The sequence below is a fragment of the Coturnix japonica genome, chromosome 18 (assembly GCF_054131305.1).
Source record: "Coturnix japonica strain WE chromosome 18, WE-NBRP24, whole genome shotgun sequence".
NCBI lineage: Eukaryota > Metazoa > Chordata > Aves > Galliformes > Phasianidae > Coturnix > Coturnix japonica.
The window spans coordinates 4,120,609-4,146,368 of record NC_140680.1 but is presented as its reverse complement, the minus strand read 5'-3'; the positions used below and the strand labels follow the sequence as shown (position 1 = coordinate 4,146,368).

General features: G+C 44.5%; 2 protein-coding genes across 4 annotated transcripts; one reads left to right on the top strand and one right to left on the bottom strand.

Moving 5' to 3' along the window:
- Positions 1–235: 235 nt before the first annotated feature.
- G3BP1 (G3BP stress granule assembly factor 1) lies at positions 236–18,833 on the bottom strand. Of its 3 annotated transcripts, none has more exons than XM_015875831.3 (12): positions 18,754–18,833; positions 8,198–8,311; positions 7,521–7,602; positions 6,325–6,498; positions 5,458–5,548; positions 4,919–5,012; positions 4,371–4,575; positions 3,671–3,772; positions 3,243–3,354; positions 2,746–2,871; positions 2,533–2,663; positions 236–1,353 (listed from the first exon to the last, which is right to left on the bottom strand). In XM_015875831.3, exons 2-12 carry the CDS (start codon positions 8,290–8,292, stop codon positions 1,147–1,149), a joined length of 1,419 nt encoding a protein of 472 aa, XP_015731317.1. In that variant the 5' UTR covers positions 8,293–8,311; positions 18,754–18,833; the 3' UTR covers positions 236–1,146. The 3 variants fall into 3 exon arrangements, with proteins under 3 accessions (XP_015731317.1, XP_015731318.1, XP_085375317.1); XM_015875832.2 differs by having other exon boundaries at positions 2,533–2,642; XM_085519191.1 differs by lacking the exon at positions 18,754–18,833 and adding an exon at positions 17,730–18,415.
- Positions 18,834–20,181: 1,348 nt separating this feature from the next.
- Positions 20,182–24,086, top strand: ATOX1 (antioxidant 1 copper chaperone). The gene is made up of 4 exons (XM_015875801.3): positions 20,182–20,227; positions 20,935–21,010; positions 22,320–22,472; positions 23,870–24,086. The coding sequence occupies exons 1-3, from the start codon at positions 20,222–20,224 to the stop codon at positions 22,451–22,453; spliced, it is 216 nt and encodes a 71-aa protein (XP_015731287.1). The 5' UTR covers positions 20,182–20,221; the 3' UTR covers positions 22,454–22,472; positions 23,870–24,086.
- Positions 24,087–25,760: the final 1,674 nt, after the last annotated feature.

Here is a 25,760-nt window from a genome sequence, read left to right as displayed (position 1 = left end):
GGAGAACATGACAGAAGTACTTCTATAACATCAGTGATGGAAACTGCCCAGCCTCAAAAGCAAAATTCCCAAACTCTGCATCCACGAAATACTTGGTTTTGATTACTCAAACACCATCAAACTGAGGAAGAACAGACAGCATTACAGACTTGAGCTATAACCACCTCTACCTGCAAACCTAGCAACAGAAGGAAGGTACATCTTCCCCATGGAAGAACTCCAGCGTACTCTTGACTTGATAAAGCAAATCTAGACCTTTTTTATTATTTTTTTTTAAACAATTTGCCAAGACTGGAATGAGAGATAAATAGAAGGCACAACAATTTTGCTTTTTTTTTTTATACAAATACAAACTAAACATGAAAAAAAACCTCCCTATTTCAATAAAAAAATTCCACAAGTTCAGGAAAAGTGTTTTGAGAGTCAAGTTCTAAACATTTAAAACCTATCCCACAATCCAAAATTTTTCCAAAGTGGTAAAACAGCAGTTAGAATTCTTTTCCGTGATCATGTATCAAAAAAAAGAAAGACAAGATTCTATGGATACTCATTATTCCACTTTTTTTTTTTCTCTCTCTCTTACAGCGCCACAAAGAGAAAAGGTGAACGTCAATTTTCAGGGTGGCAACAACTCCAGATCAGATGATGTTCGTATGACCCTCAAGGGATAAATCAAAGTTTTATTTTCCTGACCTTGAAATACTTGCCAAGTACTATGTTTTCCTATAGGCTCTTGAACGCATGCATGTGAAATATTATTCCACTGACTGAAATGCACCCAAATTCAGTAGAGAGGGGAGGAAAAAAAAAAAAAGAAAACAAAGACGTTCTTCTAGGAAAGACCACTGGTACCAAAAAAATCCAGTCCGTAAGTTTGAGGTGAGCAAGAAAATTCAGTTCTTTTCTTTTTTGTTTTTAAAATCCACTTTTCCTAAAGCGTTGTTCCACAAAGCTGGAATCTGGGACAAGGACTAGAAAAAAATAAATCAATCACAAAACCATAACACAAACAAAAAGGGGCCAAAATAGTATCAAACGTAGCAGTCTATAACAGGCTAGGGCCACATTCCAAGATACCCAAGGCTGAAATTCACAAATCTGCAGGTAAAAAGGGTTTGCACCACCGTGTCAACATCCACGATGCATTCACTGGCGTTGCCCGATCCCCCTTCCAGCTCCAAATCCTGGCTTCTGGGACATTCCTCCACGTGGAGGCCCTCGAATCCCACCTCCCAGCCCCCCGCGAGTGCCTCCAGGTCCGCGTGGTCTGTTATCTCTGCGGTCACCCTCCCTGGCAGCTCTTGTTTTCTTCTCTTCCACATTCAAGCGCACCTCTCCCCTGAACATGATGGGCTGTAACAGAAGAGAAAATATTCTTGTTAAGAATTCAGGCTCCAAAAGTCAGGCAGATTTCTGCGACCTCCTCTCATCCTCTTCTTCCCATCCAAGGAAAGAAAAGCATTCATAACTTAGAATATATCTGTGGTCAAACTATATAACTTGTTTCGTGCTTGGCTATAGAAGATGAAAAGTGGCTGGAGATGTGTAAAAGTGACACTTTTGAAAATGTGATAGAAAGGATAATGCTGAGCATTCCAATACCTCTTAAAAAAAACCTGACCTACTAGCAGGGTAACCTGATCTCACTAATACACACCAATTCAGTCTGTCACCAGAGTCCCAAACGGCTTTATCCTATGGCTTGAAGAATGGCAGGCCCTCTCTAACACATTGCTATGCAAGCCAGTGAAGACTTTCACTTTGGTCTACTGTTTCAGGACACACTTTTGCCCAAAGCACTGGGTCTCCTTGCAAAGCAAAAGGATTTAGTGCTCCTCAAAGCAAAGTAGGAGGCACGTAAAATTGCTTTCAAAGGTTTAAACAGGTATTTTTAAAACAATTGAATTTTAGAAAAGCATGTCCAATCACTATTACTTAAGCATTTACATGAGCCTGCATGAAAGATACCCTAAATGAGTAAGTACTGAAAGCCTATTACACATTCCACATCTAAGAATTCAGCATCCACTTTCTGGCTCCAGTTAGAACAAGCAATTGCCATCCACAGCAAGGAGGATGGAACTAAATGATCTTTAAAGGTTCCTCCCAATCTAAGCCATCCTATGATAAGCTACCTTTCAATTTAAGGCCAGAAATAGAGGGGACAATACAGTATTAAAGAAAGGATGCCACTACCTGCTGAAAAACCATGCTGCAAGGGAGCACATGGCACAGTTTAGATGCATCCAGATTCACTGCCTACCACCATGCCATACACACTCAAGGGAGGCACATCTTCCATGAACAATCACTGCTGATAAACTATGCAGGTACTTTTCCTTTGTTACAAGGAACTCTTTTCAACCTGTACATTAGTATAGTTTCTCCCTCTCAACCCCTTCTGTCAACAACTGAATAAGTAAAGATATTACTTGTGCACAGGATCAGACTGTACCTTTGTGTGTTGGAAGCACCTTGAAAAACACTGCATGTTATTAACAGAGCAACAAGCCTGACTGAAAGTTTATTTACCCTGTTGCTAAGGATCTTCTGAACTGGCTCAGGATCATCAAACACCACAAATCCAAAATTGGGGAGCTTCCCACCACTGTTGATGCGCAGTTCAACCACATTGCCATAGCCTGCAAGAGAAGAGCCAAGTTCTTGGGTCATACATTAGAATGTCCTGTTGATCACACCAATGGCTGCAACCACAAATTTTAAGGAGTAGAACTACCAACTTACTTTGGAAAAAGTCTTTTAGTTCACTTTTATCCACATCATGGGGAAGGTTCCCAACAAAGAGCTGGTGACTGTCCGGGTACCTCACAATCCGTCTTGTTTCCACATCACCTTGTTCACCCTCACGAACTTGAACATAAGAGTAAAGTTTAAGGAAAGACAGTTGCCAAAAGAAAGAAAAGCATCACAGAATTACCAACTGTCTACCCACTTATACATAGGAAGGTAAGCACCCTACACCAGGAATTCTCTGACTGCATGCTATCTATCATCTGACTGAAAGCAAATTCTAAATAAAAACCAGGATACTTCAGAGATCATAACAAAAGCTCCAGAGCTCGACTGACATTCAGGCCAGAACTATTCAATATCCAGGTAAGCAAAAAAACCTCACTGTTAACAAGACTCAACTCAAATGAAACTCTTGTCTTACTGATTTCCCCAAAACAAATCACCAAATCAAAGATCCAAAAACTTTTACATTCTGTAGCTTTACTTACTTGGCCTAGGACCCCTCTGTGGCGGGATGCTTGTTCGCTGCTCCCTCACTCTCTGATCCCTCTGAGGTCTCTGTGGTGGGGTCTGAGATTCAGGCTTTGCCTCAGGACGGGGCTGTATAAATTCAAAAGAGAATTATCATGCAAGAATAAAATGAAACAGTCACGCATTTAAGAGCTTGCTATCAAGTAATTTATCAGTTCTCTTGAAAATTGAGTCAAAAGCCTGAATACTATTCTTTTCATCCGTGACTAAACACGTTACACTGTGGCACTCAACATCAAGCTAAAATTACCAGGTCATTCCATACACAACTGCATAAGAAGTGACCACCTGAAGTATGGCTATACTACTTTAACCACTACTTCCCCATCTCAGCTTCCTGCCAGCCAGTTTAGCAGTGAAACAGCTTTAGATGCTGAATTTCTACCTGTGAGACTGGTACTTTCACAACATGAGGTGGAATCCCCGATACTGGAACAGCTCCACTGGGAGGGAGGTTCTTACTGGTTACTGACGCCCAAGAAAATGTCTAAAGAAAAGAAGATTAAATTCAGCTCTATATTCCTGATGTTACCATGTCTGTATCAAAGGTTTAAGTAATCCATGATATTATGGATTCAACCATTAGAAGTTCCCCCACAACCCCCTTCGAATCATTCCAAGTCAGAAGACATGCATTACAATAACAGAACACCACTTCTAACCTACATCTGACTTCCAAGTAGAACTGAAATATCTCAACCATTTTCCTGATTCTGCATCTTGGCTATTGGCTACAGTCTATAAAGAACATCAGAAGCTCTGCTTATAAACTAAGAAGCTAAGAAACTGAGCCTCTCACAATTACCACAGTTCCAACATCCCCAAAGTTTACAAAGCTTTCCTTTAGAACACAGTAATTTAGTTGAATTTCTAGGTAGTAACTACTTGTCTATCTACTGTTGTAGAAAAGCCAATGAGAAAAAAGCAACTGGTAAGGAAAAGAACGATCTGGACTCAGGAAAGAGCTTCAGAGCATTTAAACAGTTATCTAATTCCAGATACTTCCCTCACTGGAGGACAGAATGAAACAAAGCAGAGTGTCAAACTTCCTGATTAAACAACAAAAAGTCACACATGGTTATTACCCTGGAGTCCTCTTGCACTGCAGGAGCTGGATCAGCAGGAGCTGGAGAAGGACTCTTCTCTACAGTCTCTTCTGGAGCCGATTCCTCCAATACTGGCTCAGATTTTTCTTCCTGTGCCTCTGGCTCAGGTTCCTGTTCAGGTTCTGGCTCTGGCTCAGGCTCTGCCTCTGCAGTTGTCTCTTCCAGGTGTTCTTCAATGTCATTACTATTAGCACCACAAGAAAAGCAAGCAAGGGTGGTATTTACTGCATCTGATTAGATATAAGGAATGCTACTTGTGGTTTGTTTCTGTGTTGAACATTTCATTACAGAGGAAGAACAAAGGTAATCTAAATAAAACTACATTGTACAAGCTTGCAAGTTTCACATTAATACACTACAGACCAAAGCATTACATGTACTGATAATCTGGAGTCTCTGCAATAAGCATAACAGCATTAAAGTTTCAGTTGTCTTTCAACTGTCAAAAGGGTAAAATCATGTATAGCAGCAAGTTCCTACAGGTTGTTCTGTAAGTAGTCAATATTACCATCTAACAAAGGTATTACCTGACAGTCTGCTCATAATAAGCACCAGTATCATCAGGAACAGCCTCAGGTGTCTGTTGTCTTTCCTCTGGTTCTTCCCCTTCTTCCTCTGATTCTAAAAGAAGTTAGAAACACCACACACAGCTTTACTACTCGACTCCAACTCACCTCCCACCAACACACATTTGAAGTCTCTTCTGAGGAGCATAAGGAAGCACAACCAAAACATGGCACTAAACACATTTCCTTACAGTTATGCTTCCACTTGAGTTACTTGCTTTTTCTGACATCAAATAACATTTTCTAAATACTTCAGAAAATAATAATTGCCTCCAAATTTGATAAAAAAGATCTCACAGTTTGCTCAATAGAAAAAGATGATATCAAAAATAACTACAGATAATATAGTGATAAAAGGACAAAACAACAGGCAAGAAAAGACTCAGAACACCAAAAAGATGAATGCTGTAAAAAGAGACCTCCTGTAGTCTGGAAACAAAACATGAAACAGACCCAGGAACAAACACCAAAGGAAATACATGGAGTCTGCTGGTGCTCACCTTCAGGAGGTTCAGTGTCAGAGTCACCAAAAACTTCATCTTGGTAGCGGAAGATATCGTTGTGGACATAGAATTTGTTTGCAACAGAACCCTAGAAGAAAGAGGGGGGGAAAACTAATTACATTGACTGCAATATCAAAAACTCAAGTAACAAAAGAAGAACAGCTGAAGAAAGTCACCCGTCCCCCACAAATATAAAAGATCAATCCAAACTTGCCTCCTTTAAAAAAGTGCACTATGCAGATAAAAGGACACCTTGTGCTAGGAAGTCAAGCATGTGTGAAACAACAGGAAGTTTAATGCTTTTTATTCTTATAGTTGATGAAGTATTAAGCAGAGCATTATGTGATTCAAGGTTTTAATTCTTAGTCCTAGACCAACCTGAAAAAATAACGTGAATTTGCAGTCCTCCCCTTTTTCCATTTTCCTTTTGTCCAAAAATGTGTATTTTGAAAGCCACCTCAATGCCATGTAAGCACTTTACCGAACAAGACAATCTAAATCCTGCCTTCAAAGGACAGAAAGCAGTTTATTCTTCCCTCTTTTTCCAATACAACGGCATGTAGCCAGGAAGGCAAACTAAGGACAGAACTAATTTAAAGCATACATAAGAAAAAAAAAAAGTGTTGTAGATACCAAGAAGCCACAAGTCAGGGTATTTACATCTGTAATTATGATACCCAAGGCTAATTGATGAACATGCAGAAGTAGCACAAACTCCCTAAGAATTTGCAGAGTTCTCCTACAAAAACATGTGGTAAACTACTTTCCCAATGCAACACTGGAGATTCCAACACCAAAACAGGCCTCAAACTTTGACATGATGGTATAAGCACTGCAGTAATGTTATCACTCAGTATAGCATACCTCGGGTGCAAGCACAAATGTTTGCATGAACCTGCGCACGGGCTGCATGTTATTGGAAAGCTCTCCCATCACCTGCACTACAACACCATCATTGAGAGTAGCATGGGCATCCACGTGACGGATCTTTGTGTGGCAGTCCTTGAAGTTTAATGACAGCACCTTCTTGTGGATATCCTATAAAGGACAGAGTACAGGTTATACTGTAAGAGTCATTTCTGCTAAATTAGCAGCTTCCAAGGAAAGAAGGAAAAAAACCAAAAACATATATTTCCCAAACATAAACAAGAAAGTTTAACAGCAAGCACTAAGTTTGCTCTGCAAGCATTTTACACTACGAACTTCAAAAGGAAGCATATTTTGATTAACTATTGCTGTGTAAAATTAGGTAGATGTTTCTTTCCTTTCACAGAATGCCCTAGGTTGGAAGGAACCTGAATCTCCAGCCCCCTTGCCACAAGCAGGGCCACAAACCTCCACATTTAATACTAGACCAGGCTGCCTAGGGTCCTGTCCAACCTGGCTTTGAACACCTCCAGGGACAGGGCACCCACAGCCCCTCTGAGCAGCCGTTCCAGCACCTTACCACACTAGTAACACACTAGTCAGGTGAAGTAAAGAACTTCCCCTGACATGCAACCTAATTATTCTCTCCTTCAACTCAAAACCATTTCCCCTTGTCCTGCTGTTATCTATCCTTTTAAAGAGTTGACCCCCCTCCCATTTACAGGCTTCCTTTAGGTGCTGAAAGGTTGCAATGAGGTCACCCTGCTGCCTTCTTTTCTCCAGGCTGAACAAACCCAGCTCCCTCAGCCTGTCCTCATAGGGGAGGCGCTCCAGCCCTTTGATCACCTTTGCACCCTACTCTGGATGCTCTCTAACAGCTGTCTTTCTTGTATTGGGGGCTGTACACCTGTACACAGTACTCCAGATGGGGCCTCACAAGAGCAGAGTAGAGAGGGACGATCACCACTCTGTCCCTGCTGGCCCCCCTCTTCACTTTGCTGGGTTGAACCTCATTAGATTCACTCAGGCCCAACTTTCAAATCTGTTGAGGCCCCTCTGAATGGCATCCCTTCCATCCACTATGTTTCTCTAGAGTAAGCCACTTGACAAAGTGGATGAATCACAGCTGGATATGTGTCCCAAACACAAAGGAGAAGGTAGTAAATGATAGTAATTTTTCACCAAATACTTACAGACTGCCCATAGACTGCATCAGCAGGTTTTCCATTGGAATCCAAGCCACCATGGACATAGGAAGAGTTTTTCCCATAAAACCTATTGGAAATAAAGTTTTCCTGTGTAAGCTGTAGTGTTCAGATATGTCATGTACCCAAGCAATAACAGCCAAGACCGAAGTCTTCTCCCATATGAACTAGATGGCACAACCCTGTTCTCCTTATCCTGCTATAAAGAAACATTACCCTGGACACAGTGGACACTGGAGGCCGTCCTCAAGCTCTGGCTTCAAGTTTGAGGCAAGAAGCAGTATCTGCCAGCATTAATTAAAGCAGTGCAGGTAAGTTACCCATTTTATAACTAGGGTTTTATAACTGAAGCCAAGTATCAGGGAACTGCATTCTGATGGCAGATAAAATCTGGAACTCAAGTTCACAGTATGCACTAAACTTTCCTCTCAGCCAAACAGATTAGTCTGCCCACTTAAATAGAAAAAAGGTCTAAAAAGTCTTTCTTAACAGTTGAGATTAGAAGGAAGGCTTCAAAAAACTGCTTGAATACCAGCTCAAAGCACAATAAAATACCTTCAAAAAGGAATCTAAGACACAGGAATAAGTTTGTTTACTGATTTTTTTAACATACAATTTAAGGAAATCACACAAAAACTGATCACGAAGTGAAGCAAGAGCTTTACCTGTGCAAATAGTCAGGTGCCTGGTTCAGCAGAGTGTAGTACTGCCTCACAAACTCCCGCCCGACCAGCAGGGGACTTGGCTTCTCCATCACCATTTCTTTGGTCAACTGAAAACTAAAGAAAAGCTCAATCAAACAGTAGCATTTTTGTGTTGCTGTTCTCATGCAGACAGCGTAAGCCACATAATCACAGTAGAAAGCACACACCAAAACCTATTAGCAGTTTTACACGGTAAGCAGTTTAACCAATGTATTTTCAGAGTCATCAATCTTTGGTGCTGAAGAGAGGAAGAAGACTGCTGGGGAGCAAACCAGCTGTGGGAGAGGCTGCACAGGCAAGGGACATTACCTCATAGGATGACTAAATGTTGGAATGCTATGTGCCCTCAGCAAAATGCAGGTAGCAAACAAGCGTGGTTCTCCAAGAGGATTTGCTAAGTATCTAAGTCATTTACAGTTGATCCAAGTTCTACTTACCTCACTTGACTTCACAATCAGAATTAAAAGTCATATGTTTCAAAGTAAAGCCTGTGCTACTGTATTAAGGGCATTTATAAAAGGTCAGAAGAAGTCCAATCTATTTTGGTCAGCAGTGCAGCACTTGCTGCTGGGGAGCAGAGAGCACTGAAAGAATATCAGATTGTATCAAAGTTACTGCACTACAAACAAACACACACTGCTCTTCCTCTCTTCTCTTCCTCTCTTTCTCCTGAACTTGAATCTACTTGAGCATCACAGTATTCCTAACACAGCTTCCTAATATAAGCAGAATTAGGTTTTCTGCTTTGTGTCCTGTTACATGATACCAAGAGGTAGCAGAATAGGTGCTGAGCTGACAGCTTTGCTGCTGATGTCTCATAGGCTACGCAGCAGTCAGTTTCCATTAAACCATCCTGGCTTTGTAGTGCTCATAGTAATGAGTTTGCGATGGTACCAACGAGTCAAGCAGATGCTATCAAAAGGACATCAAAATCTAGATGTTAAAATTGAGAGAACTCTCCCTGTTACTGACCTATGGAATCCTTTCTCTACACAACACTTCCCATACAAATGGAAGATACCTTGGGTGTGTGCTGAAAATCAACACTAATACACTACTGACTTGAGCCCTCTAGCTCAAACTGCCTTTCCTCTATATTGCTTTAAGTCTTGTTCCAGTTCATTCCAGTGTCTTGTATGATGCTTTCACTGTATTTGTTGTACGTCAGACAAGAAGTCCCTAAAATGCTAAGAACCAATGACAAATTACAGCTTCAGCAGGGCAGTGACCTACCAGGCAAGTCTATTGCATTGACAGCTCAAATGCAAGTCATGTACAGGTCTGCAAAGGAGCCAACCACACTGCAGGATGTATCAGAAACGTGGAATGGAAGCTTCAAAACACCAAAGAAAACATGAAACAGACCCAGACCATGGGATTTCACATAAAATATAAGGGAGAAATAGCTGACAGGCTCCAGAAGACATACACATACTCCTATTCTTTCAATAGGAAGCATTAACAGCAGGTAAGGAAATCCCACCTACAGTACAGTATGCAGAGCAGGAAAGACCAAGAATTACCCAGAACTGAAGGCGGCTTTTCAATACACTACAAAGCTTTCCATGGTTTCATGTATTCATGAGCTGACCATTAAAGAAGTGATACCCCACAGCTGTGTCTGCCCTGCAAGAGTTGCTCAGATTCTGCAGATCACTTTCATTTTAGGAAGTTCTCTGTATCTGTGGTTTTAAAGAAACCTTTCAATCATAAGCACAGTACATTACATATACAGATGTCCAAGACTGAGCATGGACTGCTGTAACTAAACTCTCACATCTACGAAACTGATTACCTTCAAATGTACATTAAATAAGATCTCCACTAAATATCAGGTGTTACCCAACAGGGAAATGAAGGGTAAGCTGTGAGCACCATGGCTCATTTCCTCATGCAGCCATTTCCTGCAAAGCACTACAGAAACAGAAAGCAGCAGAAGGACCCTGAAGGAGTGCAAGCAAGTGGCAGACAGCACCTTCACACTTACTTACACTGTTGGTTTGGCTGGCAATACAAAGTGTATTTCTTTACAGAACTTTAAAACCTTGCCCCTGTGCCATTGGAAAGAACAGTCCTACAGCATCCCCTCAGATCACACAGGGCAACAGTCCCACATAAATGAACATTCGTGAGCTTGTTTGCTCCTCTTTTATAATTGAAGGCAATGTATGGGCAGTGCATCACTCCTTTATGAAGACCCCTCCAGAACCCAAGCTCATTCTCATTGATGTCCAGAAGACTTCCTACCCAGCTCTGTTAAGCCCTACATCAGGTTCCTGAGAATTACTTTCCCTTTTCTTCTAGAATGAATGTGCAAAGCTTCCCCTCCTCACTTGATGTGGAACTGTTACCTGCAGCACTCAGATCTGAACAGCTCACCTGTATGAACCCACCAGCACTCCCATCTCCAGTGCTATTCTAACTAACTCCAGCACTGCACTGAGGCCATACAGAAGGCAGTGGCTTGTGATTACATCTCATATTTCTAAGACAAAAAACACAAAAAGGATCTCCCTACTGAAAGGGAAGAAAAAGGCACACGAAGCCCACTCAGAACTGACTCTTATCACACAAGAATAGCACAGAGCCCAGTTCTCATAAAGATCCAGAAAGAAATGGGAAAAGCCTTTGTATGATCAGACCAGAGGACAGCAATCTGTTTTCACTCCTGCTGCACCTGCTGCTATTCTGCCAGCAGCCATCTGTCCCTGAGCTCCAGCCAGCACAACCTGAATGATACAAGCCAAGCATCTCCCAGATATTATTTGCTCCCTTCTACTCTAAGTGATTTTTAATGCTCCTCTATTCCTTGACCTACAGATAAAGGCACACAAAGTGACAGGACCAAATGTCTGGGCTATCACTGCATTATTCCTGATAGAAGCTGATCCACACATATTTTGTCAATTGAGATGAAAGGTGTTAACAGGAAAAGCTGAAAACATAATGATTTAAGGCCATTCAGAAACACACGTTCATATTACTCCATACATGTAAAGCAGGGAATAGCTCAAATTATAGCAAATGTGTCAGAACAATTCTGCAGTGTGATGCCACTCCTTAAGCCAGGAGACTTAGGGGATGACAAATACCTCCTTTACAGTGGTTATCACCTGGCTGGTGGAAAATTCCACCATCTGTTACAGTGCTCCTACTTGGCAGAAAATCAATGCTAGGCACTGAATTTCTAAAGTACAGTTATGTAAAGTAGAGCCATTTATGCAAACGGTGTATTAAATTTAGATTTCGGCCCACAGAACCAATTAGCATCCATGAAATTAATAGGGTCAAACAACAGCTACCTAGTTGTTAGAGTAATTTGGTGAGAAAACTGGGAAAAAAATAAATATATTTACTGACCATTGGCTGTCTGCACTCAAAAACCCAAGTCAAGTCTCTATCTCGTTCTTATTAGAGTGCCCATGTATTACAGACATCTCTAATACACACTACAGTGCTCAGGTTCTCAGGACAACCAGAGACTGCAGGACCCACTCGATCAACGTGGCTTCACTGAAATAGATCTCGCAGGCTAAAATAAAACAAATTTCATTTCCTAAAGCACACCGGGATTTTAATTATCTCCTGTCAATAAAAACGACTGTGCTAACAAAGACAAGTACAATTTTCAACTTGGAGCCCATTCCAAACAGGCCACAGTTTGTTTTCCATATCATCCTGATGTCTTTGTTCTCTGCTTTATACATCTGTAATAATAACTTCTATTCCAACAGAAGCAGCAGTCTATCAAAAAGCCCACAAAATTACTACAGCAACCAGAATCTTACACAGCAGACACAGGGAAGAACCCAACAGCAGCCCCACGTTCTCTTTTGGCTGTTGGTGGCCACATAAGAATATCAACTGACTCCCCCTCAACAAACTGGTGCATTTTACAGAGCACCAAAACAGTCTCCCCCCATGCTTTTAATAACAGGTTTAACTGATTAAGATACTATCTGAGCTGTTACACTGCATCCAACACTGTAATCAGCATCTAAGTAGAATTCATATCCTTCATTTCTGCGATTTTACCTTATATAGAGAAGTAATATGGTGTAACTGATGTACTCCCTACACAGAGATTCTTCCTATTTAGATCAGGAACGTCAAACTCCTCATGCAATTCTACTCCCTTATTTTCATATCAATTAATTCCTTCACGTAAAAAAGAGTTAAGAAACACCCAGAGAAGCTCATGTGGATGAGGTGGCTGCATGAAACCATATAATAGTACACAGCTGGAAGATGGCACTTATGATGGATCTTAAAAGGTTTCATCAACAGTTAATAAGGTTGTGTTATTAAGTATCACTTTGAATGTCTTAAAATACTTATGCAAGTGTGTTCAAAGTCATAATAACCAGCGTTAGCAACAGATATGATTGTACTGGCTGTTTTCTCTTGGCTAGAGCAGCAAATAATGATGAAAGCACCCCAATATGCTTCCAGTGGGCATGATGTACAGTACAAGTTAATCAACAAAGGGAAAGAACTCCAGTTAATCCCCACTCTCCACCATTTCACATGACCACTGCTTGCTACTGCTGCTGATTAAGCAAAAAAAGCCAGTACCTGTGTGAACTGAGATACAAAACATCAGAGTGAACAATAAAACACAAACAAGCTAAACCTGCATCACTAGGCAAATTCCAGAGGACATTTCATCCAGGGATTTAGATCATTGCAGCAGCTTTCTCTCAAGTAGGAAGAGTAATAATGTAAACCTTCCCAAGGTAATGCATATTTAAAAACAAGCTATCAGATACACTGAGATGTGAGATGCCCTAACAGCCTTAACTATTTGAGGGAGAGAAGGAAGAAAGAATTACCTGCTGTTGACCACAGGGCCAAACTATTAATAAAGCAGCTCATATAACTAGGCCAGAGAAGTTTCAAAACTCATCTCCTTTAGAAGATGTTACACAGAATTGAGAAGTATGGCATCACAAGGAGCAATATAACCTGCATTTAATATAGAGGCCATTGCATACCTGCCCACAACTACTCCTATTTCTTTACATTTGGACAGAATCAGAGCAGAAGTGTTCTATCACAGAGGCAAGCACTAAGAGCTCAGTGATGGGATAATTTGTTTAAAGAATAATGAAATATTTAAAGAACAAACTTGGTGAGGTTATCAGCTTCAAGCCTTAGTAATCCCAGAACACTAATAAAGTCCACGGGAAGTACTGACCAGGAAATTCAAGAAGCAGGTATTCCTCAAAGAGAAAAGCAGCGTGTGGTACAAAGTATATCTCAGAGATGAGCCTTCAGTAATAGCCTTCAAGGTGAGTATCTGGATCCTTAAGCCCAACAGCCACTCCTCCATTTGTTATAAAGAATGGTGTCTCCTGTACAACAGCCATACTACCTACAAAGAGGGAGCGCCTTCATGGGGTATCTGAGGCTTTAAAGAGCTGAAATGCAAAAATCAGTCTGGAACCAGGATGTGCCATCCTCAGGCAACCATCTTTCTTTGTGCTTTATTAATGTCCTGCAGGAAGGCAGAGCAATATCTGAACCACATCCTATGATATTTGAGACATAGCAATGAAGGACACCACAGAAGAGCTACATGTTGTACCAAATATTACTACAAAAAACTCTAAATCAAAGCTCAACTGTTTTCTATTCAGGCTATCCAAACTATCAGGATAAGGAAGTATCCAGTGTTACCTGTAAATAAAACGTTTCTATTATAAAACTAGACAAAAAACTGTTCATAATTACATTCAACACCACTTATTCCAGTACTGAAAAGCCCCTGCTCGCTGGGGCAGATGGGAAGCCTCACCCATGGGCAATGCACATCCCTTTGAACACTCTAAGAATACAAATAAACCACGAATCGCTGCAGGAGAGCTGTCATTCTAGTAGTCAGCCTGTGTTTTTGCTAACAAACCCAAGTGTGAGCCACAAGTACATGGATGTGATGGAGTCTGACAGCTTCCAGTCAACATGCAGCATTTCTCATAACGTTCAGCTCTGCCAAGAAAGAAAGGGACAAAGTTGTGATTTTTCACTGCTATTAGGCAGAATCTAAATGAGAATTGACTCTTCTAGAGGAATGCAACTTCAAGAACATTAAGATCAAAAGCACAGAAACAGAATACAAAGATTAGCCAGAGCATAATTACTGAAGCTGGTTGAGAGCAGCATCTATACCTGTGCACTAAGGAATAGTGAACCAGAACAGTAAGGTAGATGCTCTCTTTGAAGGCGGGAGCATCAAGGCCCATTTACAGCACAAAGATGGGCAGCAAATTAGGTTTCATTTAAAAGGGAAAGGACACAAAGGGATCAAACTTGGAATCTAAATAATAACTTACAGGTAAGTGGTATCACAAGTGTTTCTCACCAGTTTTCTTCACCTTCACCCATAAAGCACTTCCCTTTGCCACTAACCTATGTTACTTTTAGGGAAGTTCTGCTGTCCTGTACCACTGGGGTAACGCAGTCCAACTTAAGACAGTCAGCCAAGTTATTCCTTATGTTACCGAGTGATAACAACGCTGACTTTCACTGGCATATTACTTACTTTTGTTTCAATAATGTGCACTACAGATTTATGATAGGGGAACATAAAACATTTGCAAATTACCAGTTACAAGTTAGAAGCCGTGCATCACTCCTTACAGAAAGGAGACAAAGCAGGTAAGGGAGAAGCTCCAGGGAATACACAAATTTAAGTTCCTAATATCTAACGCTGACTTAAATACCATGGCACCAAACTACACATCTTTCTAGAGGCCCAAAAAACAAGAGAGATCTGAACTCACAGCTACTATTCTATATTCCTCTTGAGGGAGGACTCAGCCAGTTTCTAGCTGAGACAGGTGTGACTATACAGGTCTGTAAATAGCCACTGGTTTTAGAGCACCCCACGCCAGTCAGGAGTCCATCACAACAACCTCCATACACACTAATCCTTTGTGTATATCTGGAAGTACAGTTTTACTACTGAGAAGCTGTAACCAGGGATGCAGTGTTAGGCAAACAGCTCCAATACAAGTGGCACATGCCTTGTTCCATCTCCTCTTCATCCTAGAATGCTTCTTGGGCTGCTTATACCCTGCTTTACTTTGATGGAGGAAATTGGAATTGTCCTGATATCAAAATGAAACAAGCTAAGGAAGGCTGCTGTACAGAAACTTGAGGCAGGAAACTAAGATCATCTGCCTTGAGCACAACTAGTCCACTCCAGACGATCACAGGTTGCTACTGCATTAAGCATTAGAGCAAACAGCCCTTGTGATCTGACAGAAATCACAAATTAATTCCTCTTGAAACTCTGAGTTCTCTCAAAGCCTTGAAAACTCATAGAAATCTTCCTACACTTTTAATCCAAAGAAAGACTAAATAAATCAGATCCTCCCAAAAAGGCTATTCACCTCAACCAGGGCAAAGGACTTTCATATCTAAGTGGACACATCCCAATTTCACTTTATGAAAAGAAGAATTGTTTTTCCACATGTTTCAGCTGTGACAATTTAATCATCAAAGGACAGCGATAACCTCCATTGTTTACCAGTTATCTCCTTAATGAAAAGTTGGTCAACTCTGAGCCCATACAGCTCCCTAAACTTCTCCTCTATAGAAGTAGTGACTTAAACCCTATGATTTTGCCATTAGAACAGGTTTTGTTCTGCCATCCAAGAGCTGCTCCAACAACCCGATGAAGCTGGCAGCAGGTCCAGTCCTTTTCTCTTAGCTCTGCCATTTTTTCCTATTTGGCTCCACTGCAGCTCCTCAAAGTAAAAAGGAGAAGCTATTCAGAACAGTCAGATGAAGCAGATTAGAACACCTAGCTATACAGATATCAATGTGAAATTCAAGCTCACTCCCATTTGGAATCGAGTCACAAGAATTAAGGTTTAACCAAATGCTTCCTGCATGCCAAGCAATGGATTCCTCTCGAGTCAACTACTGCACTGCTGTTGTCCATTCTGCTGCAGAAGACTCTTAATCCTCAGACACATCATCAGCCAACTCAGATTTATCCATCCTGGGCACCTTGTTAAGACGCTCATCATCAACACAAAATCAGCACGACAAAGAACCATAAGTTGATGTAGAAACAGGCTGAGGCAACACAGATAGAAGTGGAAAATGGCCACCAATGCTTTGAGATTCAGTATTGCACATTTGCCTCGGTAAGGAATGTACAAATCTGCAAAGAGCTCCATAACTGACAGCTCGCCATCTCCGAGCTCTCAAAGCAAGTACTCCACCAGCTCTGCCTCTGGAAGAGATCCAGCCTTAATATAGCAGAACTAGGACACCACACCAGGAGAATATCCATCGCCTGCACAGTTTTAGGCATACTTACAGTAGGTGAAGATAAAGGGGTTTGTTTGGGATTTCTGTTGTTGTTGAGGGCAGAATTTTGCTACTTTTAATTACCCAGTGAGGTACCTTAAGATCATCAGGACTATCGGTTCCCACAGGACTTTAATTGCCAGTTGCTTCACATCAATTCTGGCTATTTTACACAGGCATCCATAGAAAGGATCCACTCTTCCAGGCAAAACTATCACTTCCCCCCCCCCCCCCCTTTATTTCAAATACAGTGAACAAGCACCACCCAAAGCCCCGCTCTACTTTGATTTCCTCTTTGATTTTTTTCTCTCGTCACATTGCTTGGATGGACTAAAAAAGGACTCAGGTTTAATATTAAACCACAACAATTCAAGTTTTGTTTCCCAGCAGGACATTTATGTTAATCTTATGAATGCTTTATCAGAAGTTCCCAATAGAACTACCCAATATGTACAAGCAGTAACACCATTTTTGTTCCCTTTACTACACGTTCCTCCATACACGCAATTATAACCACTTGCATAGAGAAAAAGGAAACAGCTGGTTTTCTATGATCATAGAATATGATTCCATGTCTCTGAACCAGCTTTCAGATGCTCCCTCAGCCATTACAAAAGGTTTGGCTCCTAGTGAACTAATTGTTACTACAGATTTTTATCACGAAGATCCTCTGTGACTTCTGGATTACAAGACCTACATCCCCAAATCACATCAACACTAAGAACTAACCTTCTATTTTGCTATGAGGCCCACTCAGCTGTTTTTTAATCTCAAAAAGGAGATTCCATACTTCTCTAGGCTGAAATAAATATAGTGAATGAAGACTTTACTGAATATATTGACTAAGACACCTCTGAAAGAGGTGAGCCCAGTTCACAGGATGCCCATATGGTTATAGCAGCACCATAGATTATCATGGATCTTTTAGCACAATGACTAAGCTTCCTCTTCAGAGAAAGGGAAGTTTTTATTAAAAAAAAGTGAAAACCAGGCCAAAAGGAAGAGTTTAGAAACTAACTAAAGTGCAGGGTTTGTCTGTCAGCTCCTGCACTCCATCCTCTTATTGATGCCTGCCCATAGAGCCTTGTTGGCTGGGAACAACTCAACACATAACATTCAATTCAGAGCACTTGAAAGCGTGAGCTTATGGAGCTACAACAGCATCACCCACGTTTCTTAAAGTCGTCACTTCATCCTGGAGAGCACAGGCTGGACAAAAATAGCATGGCCTGGAAACATGGCTGCTTGCTGCAAACGCTGCTTTCAGCCAATCGTGGAGAAAAAAAAACCCAAGTCATTGTTTTGTGCACGTAGTGAGCATTCAAAGCAAAAAGCCTTAACAAAAGAAGCCACCAGGTATCTGCGTTAAAATCAGCAGCTCCTAAGGTCGTCCAGATCAGGAGCAAAGCGCACGTGGATGATATCCAAACCTTTCCGCCGTTGTTCCAGGCGCATTTCGGGCCTTGTAAGAGGCTGAGCAGCCTCCTCACAAACACTGCTTTAAATCTTGGCTCGATCCCGGCCCAGCCAAGGTCATGCGGGCAGCCGAGCTCCTCCATCCCCGCGGTGCCATCCCCGAACACACGCATGTGGCAGCGCGCTGCTCGCGGCCCGGAGGGAGCGCTGAGCCCGTGTAACCCAGAACCGAGCTGTGGGTTATCTCACATCGCCCTTCCCTCCTCCCAAAACCAAACAAAGCAATAAATAAAAAGCACGGGATGAAAAAAAAAAAAAAAAGAAAGAAAAGAAAGGAAGCCAAAAAAGAAAGGCAGGCAGGCAGCGCGCAGAGCCGAGAACAAAGCTCGCAGCCCCGCATCCCGATGCACATAATGCCGGCCCGCTCCCCCCCCCTCCTCCCGGCCCCAACGGCCGGTAACCACTCCCGCACGGCGCCCCGCAGCCCCGCGCCCGGCTCACAAGGCCCCGAGGCCCCCCCCCCCATACACACACACACACACAGCGCTGCACACAGAGCCGGGCCGGGGCCGGGCCTCACCGCGCTGCGACGGCCGGCAACGAGCGGGGCCCATTCCCAACCCCTTCCCCAACCCCATCCCCCCCTCCAGGCCTCGGCCTACCCCGGGGATAGGGGGCAGCGCTGAGAGGGATGGAAATGGGATCGCCCCGGTGCACGCAGCCCTCCGCCATCCCCACGAGGCCGCGGCCCCGCTCCCAGCCCGGCCCTGCCCCCTCACCTGCGGGCGGAGCGGGACGGCAGCGGGAGGCGTCGCAGGAGCACAGGCCTGCCCGGCGGACGACAAGCACCTCACGCAACGGCGTGCTCTGCCGCCGGCTACATATATCCGGCGCGCAGCCTAACCCGGCGGGAGGCTGCTCCACCAATCACACAGCGCCGCTCTGCTTCATTCGGACGCTGATTGGTTCGGAGAGGGGAAAGGAGGCGGGATGATAAATGAATGGCAGCTCACTCTATCAACCACGCGGCCTGGCTGCGCGGAGAGGGGAGATTGACTGACAGCGATCCGAACCAATAGGAGGCGAAGCTCTCAGTGCTGAGGCGGGGCCAGACCTAACGGTAGCCAATAGGACGACGCTGACCGCGAGACCAGGCGCGAAAGGCGGGGTAGGCGTGACGCCGTAGTGTGGTTGAGGCGCACAGCAGCGCCCTTGAGAAGGTGCTGGTAAACCCCGTTAGAGATAGGGGCGGGACCTATCCAATCCTATCCAATGGGAGGGCGCGACGGGCTATGATGGACAGGCAGGGCCTTAAAGGGATAGTCACCCCGCACGAGGGGCGGCATTGAGTGCCCCGTACCACCCCCTGCTGGGGGGCAGCGCTGGGACGGGCATTGGTTATCACTAAGAGCAGGCTGCGAGCTCTCCAATGGGCCTCACTAGGTCGCCTCTGACCCCCTGAGCCTCATCTGAACAGCACATAGTGCAGGTGTGGATGCTGAGGACAGCAGGATGGAGGAGCAGCAGGTAGCTGGCTGAGCAGGCTGTGTTTGTATCCCATCATATCTATGACGTGAAGCACTATCAGATATATTGGACTGTCTCAGACTGAGTCCCTCCCCACCACCACATCCCAGCCCTGCCCACCCCCCTCCCTGTGTGCCCGGCTATTTATAGGGCTGCAGCACAATCTGCCAGCGCATCAATCACAGCTGTGGGGCTCAACGTCAGAGCAGTGACCCACAGCTCAAATAACCACTGCTGGGACCATGGCGGCACTGGGAGGAAAGGGAGCTCACGTTGTGATAGAGCAGCACAGCAGCCAGGTCCTGTGTGCAGCACAATGAATGTCTATGGGCTCTCAGTTGGCATCCCCCTGGGTGAGCAGAACAAAGGCCTTCAGCCCTAATCCTGCTTTGCTGTGACCCATAGAGCTGCCATTCAGCCTCACCGATCAGGAAAACGGGAAGAGCAACATAACCAAGGGGCGGTTCTCAAAACAAAAACATCCTAAAACGTACATCGTCCCTAAAAGGCCATTCAAACAGCTTTGCTCAGCCTTAAGACCACACCGAAAAGCCCCCAAACACCCGCAGCAAACGACTTGTCTCACTAAGAGCCGAACATTGAAGCTTCACGGGCAGCTCGTACCCTACCGAGCCTCCTCGGGCCCCGGGGGCGCTGTGCGGAGCTGAGCTCAGCGCCGCCCCTTCCTCCGAGCCGGGAACCGGGAGCCGGAGCCACGCCATGCCGGTGGGTGCGGGACGGGAGGGCGGCGGGGGGGACAGCGAAGGGCCGGGGGATGGAACCACCTTGAGCTTGTCAGAACATGAAGGAAATGCCAGTTCCGCATAGGAATGGTGATAAATGGTGATGCTGAGCGCTTTGGTTTTGCTCAGTTCCGCACTGATCCGCGCTGTGATGATAGTGAGGGGTGAAAGGTGGTTTGGAGTAAAAAGATGGAGGGGTTGCGGGTGGGAGACAGGGAGCAGCATTGATTTACTTGTTTAAGGATATCAGGTGAAGGAGATTAGGGCCTGTCCTGTACAGAAGGCTGAGCACAGTGGATAGCCTTAGGGCCACGCATGTGTGCACTGTGAGTACTGCGGGTAGTGGTCCTCAAGCTTATTTTCATGATGTTTTTATGAGTTTGGGGCATGATGATATGATATATGATAGGATAGGCATTGCAGAGCAAAGCAGCAGGCTTGCTCCTCCTGGGCTGTGCATACAATGGGTCCAGGAGAATCACAGAATCACAGAATCATGACCCGGGTTGGAAGGGACCTCAAGGATCATGTAGTTCCAACCCCCCTGCCTGGCAGGGCCAGGAGAACCCCCTGAGAGCTGTGCTGGCCCTGGAGGTGTCCTGATTCCAGTGCATGGTTGGAGCAGGCGGTCTCCAAAGGACCCTCCAGCTGGTGGTGAATGCTGCTGAACCCTCACCTGTCTTCTTGCAGAAACACGAGTTCTTTGTGGACATGACCTGCGAAGGCTGCTCCAATGCAGTCACCCGTGTCCTGCATAGACTGGGAGGTGAGTCGAGCTACGGGGTGTATTATGACTCTGGGGCCAGACATCACTGCCCCAGGGTCCTCTGTTTTGAGCAGGAAGCAATGTGGGTAACAGCAGGAAGTGTCTGAGTGGAAACCTCTGCACCTTATTGATCTGCTTTGAGCTGCTGGTAGCTGATTGCTAGCAGGGCTGGCGTAACCCTTGGAGGAAAAACATGGGAAGGATGAGGTGCTGGGGATGCAGGAGGCTTCAGGCATCAGGTGGCTTTGTGCACCACCAGGGCCTCACCCTGAACCTGCCAGGAGCTGCACCCCCCTGCTCAGGATGGCTGGGAAGAAGAAGAGAAGGTGGATCTCCTGCCAGGCCACTGGTAGCTGCACTGCTTCTCTGGATGTGTCATCAGCATCCAAATGCAGAACAGTCATGGTGAAGAGCTGCTGAGCAGAGGGTTTGGTGGTTGCTTGCACAGCCTGTTTTTTGCTCAACCTGGAAAATTATAACTTGTGTCTCCTCTGTGCTGAGAGCAGCAAGAGAGCGGGATCTGGCCTGCACTCACCAGTTATGAGGACTTTTGATCCTGCTTACCCATCCTCACCAAGTGGGAACAGCTCTCAGTCACCAAGCTGAAGGCTGTGAGAATTCTTCAGGACCCCATTGCCAGGCTGTGGTGATTCGAGTTCCTCTGTGTGTTGTTTTCAGCACCTCTGTCCTCCCATCACTCTTTGACGTGCTGGCCAAATACAGACTCATGGGATGGAGCAGTAGAGCTGCTAAAGCTATTACCTACCTTCATTATATGGTTGGGTAGAAGCTTCGTTGAGTTCTTCTCTCTGGCTTTAGAGTGGCTGACCTTTATTTACCAGTGGCATATCCACATGGAAGGTGTCTTGAGCTTCCTCCTGCTTACAGCTGCAAGATGGTACTGGCACTGATAAAACCTGCCCTGACCCCACCTTAACCTCTGCGCCATCTCCTTCATTAGTACTCATCCATGCCAAACCTCAGCACAGAGTGAGCTGGCTGCAGATTACAGTGGTTGGTTTAAACTCTGCTTATTCTCATTAATGCTTGTGATTGTGCTAGTCTAATAAAGCCCCCATAATAAAGCTATGGTGCCTAATGTACATATATAGGCAATCTGGATTCCTCTATACCAATGCTGGTGGGATCCTGCTCTGGTTGTGCTGGTCACAGAACAGAAGTTTGCTGACAAGAGGCATGTACAATTCACTTGGTGACACTGTGAGAGCACAAATGCATGAAAGTGACCTTTTCCCTGCTTTTATACCATTTGATTGCTTCTGACTAAGTGTTTTTCCTTTCCTTCCAGGTGTCCAGTTTGATATTGACCTGCCCAACAAGAAAGTGTACATTGAGTCAGAGCACAATGTTGACACCCTATTGGAAACCCTAAAGAAGACTGGAAAGAGCGCATCCTACCTGGGGGAGAAGACAGTGCAGTAGCCTGCTGTGAGGAGGCTAGGTATATATTAGGTGTATGAAACACTGAAGAGATCTGAGCTTGTTCCAGCTCTCTCAGTAAACCAGACTGTTTCCTGTAAAGCACAAAGGAGGGGAGACTTGTAGGTCCAGCTTCAGCAATCCCCTCATATCAGAGAAGCACATGCAGCCAGCACCACGTCTGCATGGGACTCCTTAGCTGCTCTGCAAAGCCCATAGGAACCCAACTATAGCTGTAGTATTTGCAGCCAAAAGAGAACTATGGCATCTGATAATTTGAGAAGTTTTGGCTGATACTTGTATGGTCTAATTGCATGGATAGGTAGAACACAGCCTCTGTTCAATTACCAGGTGAACCTGGAGTTTGCCAGAGCATATCATGAATGAAAACAAACCCCAAAGACATTAGTGAAATGACCAGGGAGAGTGACCAAAAATGCTAGGGACAGTGATGAGACAGATGGACACCTGTGAGTAGGTGCTGCAGGAGGTTATTTGTTAGCAAAGGAACCTCCAGCTTCTGATCCTGTTGATACTACAGTTATATCCTACAAGGGTAGAAAGGAGCAGCACCCTACTGCTCTTACAGGCATGAAATGCTGGTTTCCAGATTGGCTCCCAGCAATTTCAGCCCCTGGCCAATTTATCTCAAAGACAATCTGATTGTTGCAGCCTGTGGATTTTCCTAGAGCCCCACGATGCTGACATGCACCCTCCTTACTGTGAAAGGTTTTTGTGGACAGGACTTAATTTCAATGGAAGAGGATGAAGTAAGAGGAAAGGGTTTCCTACTCTCTGTGTGTGCTGTTCATTAGTGCCCATGGTTATTATGCAGCATCTCTTAAAAGCTTGGCTCTGTACTGGAGCTTTCTGATACAATAGCATTGTTTTGAAATGGCCTAGTTTGTATTAAAGTGGTCTAGCTTGATCTTCACAAATATCCAGCACAGCTGCATCGAAATCACTTCATGCTGATTTAATTCCCCATCAGTAAGTTAAAGTGGAGGTTTAAAGCAGCAGGAATTAAAATGATATAAGAAAAAGTTGAACTGATATAGTAGACTGATTTAACAGATGAAAAAAATCTGCCGTGTGCATCATGTGAGCATGCTTACAGTACTTGTAAGAAGTTTTGTTTAAATCCTAACTTTAATCAAATAACATTGCTATCTAAAAGAGACAGAGGGAAGCACGCTTTGAGTTGATTGGTGCTTCAAATAGTTTCCAGCTCACAGTTCTGATTGCAGGAGCCCTTATCAATTCACAGGGATGAACTACATATGAAGTGTGTACGAAGATTAACCATTACTCTTTCCTTTGACTTGTGGCCAGCAGAGGGCATCTTTGCATAACTATCTCTTCTGTGCTTCCGCTTTTTTCCCCGCCCAACTTATTTGCTTGTTTATTTATTTATTGCAGGAACTCAAAACCTGACCAGCAAAAAAAGATGGCTTAAGCTGTTTGCATATCTCCCACCTTGCTCTGCCATTTGACCTTTGCTACCCTGGCAGATGTTGGAGAGGGCTGGCAGGAGGAGACAGCTTCATTTGGGCTTTAAAAGTGGACATATCTAGAGAAGGAGGTTCTATGCTGTTTCCAGTCCCACAGTAAATCAAGGTGCTGCTTCTATCTTCCAGCATGTGTCTGTGTGTCTTGTGCGTCTTTATGTGGTTTTTCTGTACAAGTGGCTTTAAAGGATGGGAAACTACCCATCGCATGCAAGGCAGGTCTCAGGAAACTGCACCTATCTTTGGAAGCTGACTGCACCCTCTGCCTCAGGACATGCCTCAGGAAAACTCAGCTGAAGGTCACTTAGATTCAGGGAGTCTGTGGCGGATGTTTGCTTCCGTTATAGAACACACTAGCTGACAGGCCAACCACATTGCAGCTAGGAGCAGGCACACAGACTCGGCGCTAATATAGTGTTTCTCAGGTCAATACATTACCATAGGGATGTGAGGAGTCATTCTGGATCCTGGGCCCAGCTCAGCACACCTGGATCAACCCTTCAGCTTCTTGCCTCCTTCCATGCAAACTTATCAAACCACAAAGCCCTAATGCTGGGCAAGATCCTCAGCTGTGACCAGCATGGTAGGAGAATGCCCATGCTGATGAGAAGTGCAGAAGGGATGGAGGAAGCAGGGGGATGTGGGACTCTCTGTTAGGGGCTATACTCTTGCTTGATCCAGCTTCTGTCCATTTAGTTCAGGACACTCAGCCCACTGAATGGACTGTCCGCTGTTATTTCACTCAGCAGATGTCTTCCGTGTCTACCAGTTATATGTGGCTTGATCTGCAGACAGGAAAACCAGCACAAGTTGGAAGGAAGTGGTTACTTTATATTTAGGAGATATTTCACACTCATACACTGAGGTTACATTTGACACTGTTGCAACTTGATCTTTTCCTGGAGTGCTTCAGTACCTCAAAGTCCTCGACCATTGATGCAAAGCACAACTAACTGCTGCAGATGCGCTTCCAGGGGCTGCAGACACTTCAAGGAGCACAATGCAGACCCTTTTTATTTCTTTTTAATACAGGAGAAGCTCAATGATAAAAGTAACATCATTGCATCATTTTCTTGCATTTTCTGAGCTGGTATTTTTGCCACTATTAGCTAGTTACTGCTTCCAGCTTCCTACCAGACAGCCAGCCCATTACTGACAGCTGCATGCTCAGCAGCTCTGCGGATGGCCATGTGCAGGGGCAGGGTGCATGCCATTAGTTTGGTGCGGAGCTGAGTGGCACACAGACACTGCTGTGCCTGGAGCCAGTTGTCCTTGTTGTGCACACAGGGGAGTAACTCCCAGTGTGGCTTTCTGGAAACCAGGCTGCTTGTCCTTGATGTCTGGGCTGCAGCTTACCCTGTCCATAGTCCCCTGGCTTATCCTCCCCGCTGCTGAACTGGCTATTTTGCTTGAAGCCTGCTTATCTCTGAGCCAGACAAGCAGAGGTTTCTGTCCTCCACCAGCTGGGAGGCTCCTCCAGATACCTGAAGCTTCAGCATCCATCTGCAGGACTGCAGCCTCCCAGACCTCCTCAAGGCTGTCCTTGTTTTCCTATGGAGACTCTGTGTGTGTGTAGCTCATGATGTTTGCTGTCCCTGCTGCACTGACCATGTTCCTTAGAGGCACATTAGGGAGAACACTGAACAACAGCGATTCCTATTAGACCAGGGTTGGTGGATGAGTCCAAGCTGCTGCTTGTTTTCTCCATCACAGCCCAGCAGGATAGCATCTCCTGTGTTCCTGCATCAACCTTGCAAGCTTATCAGGGAACAGAGCATTTCAGCCAGGCCAGGCAGTCTGCA

Excerpts from the sequence above, each read along its gene's own strand:
- ATOX1 (XM_015875801.3), top strand. Across the intron at positions 21,011-22,319 it reads TGTCCTGCATAGACTGGGAG|GTGTCCAGTTTGATATTGAC; the intron begins GTGAGTCGAGCT and ends CTTTCCTTCCAG.
- G3BP1 (XM_015875831.3), bottom strand. The coding sequence starts at position 8,292 with ATGGTGATGGAGAAGCCAAGTCCCCTGCTGGTCGGGCGGGAGTTTGTG. Across the intron at positions 5,013-5,457 it reads TGACACTGAACCTCCTGAAG|AATCAGAGGAAGAAGGGGAA; the intron begins GTGAGCACCAGC and ends AACTTCTTTTAG. Across the intron at positions 2,664-2,745 it reads ACTAAAAGACTTTTTCCAAA|AACTTGGCTCTTCTCTTGCA; the intron begins GTAAGTTGGTAG and ends GTATGACCCAAG.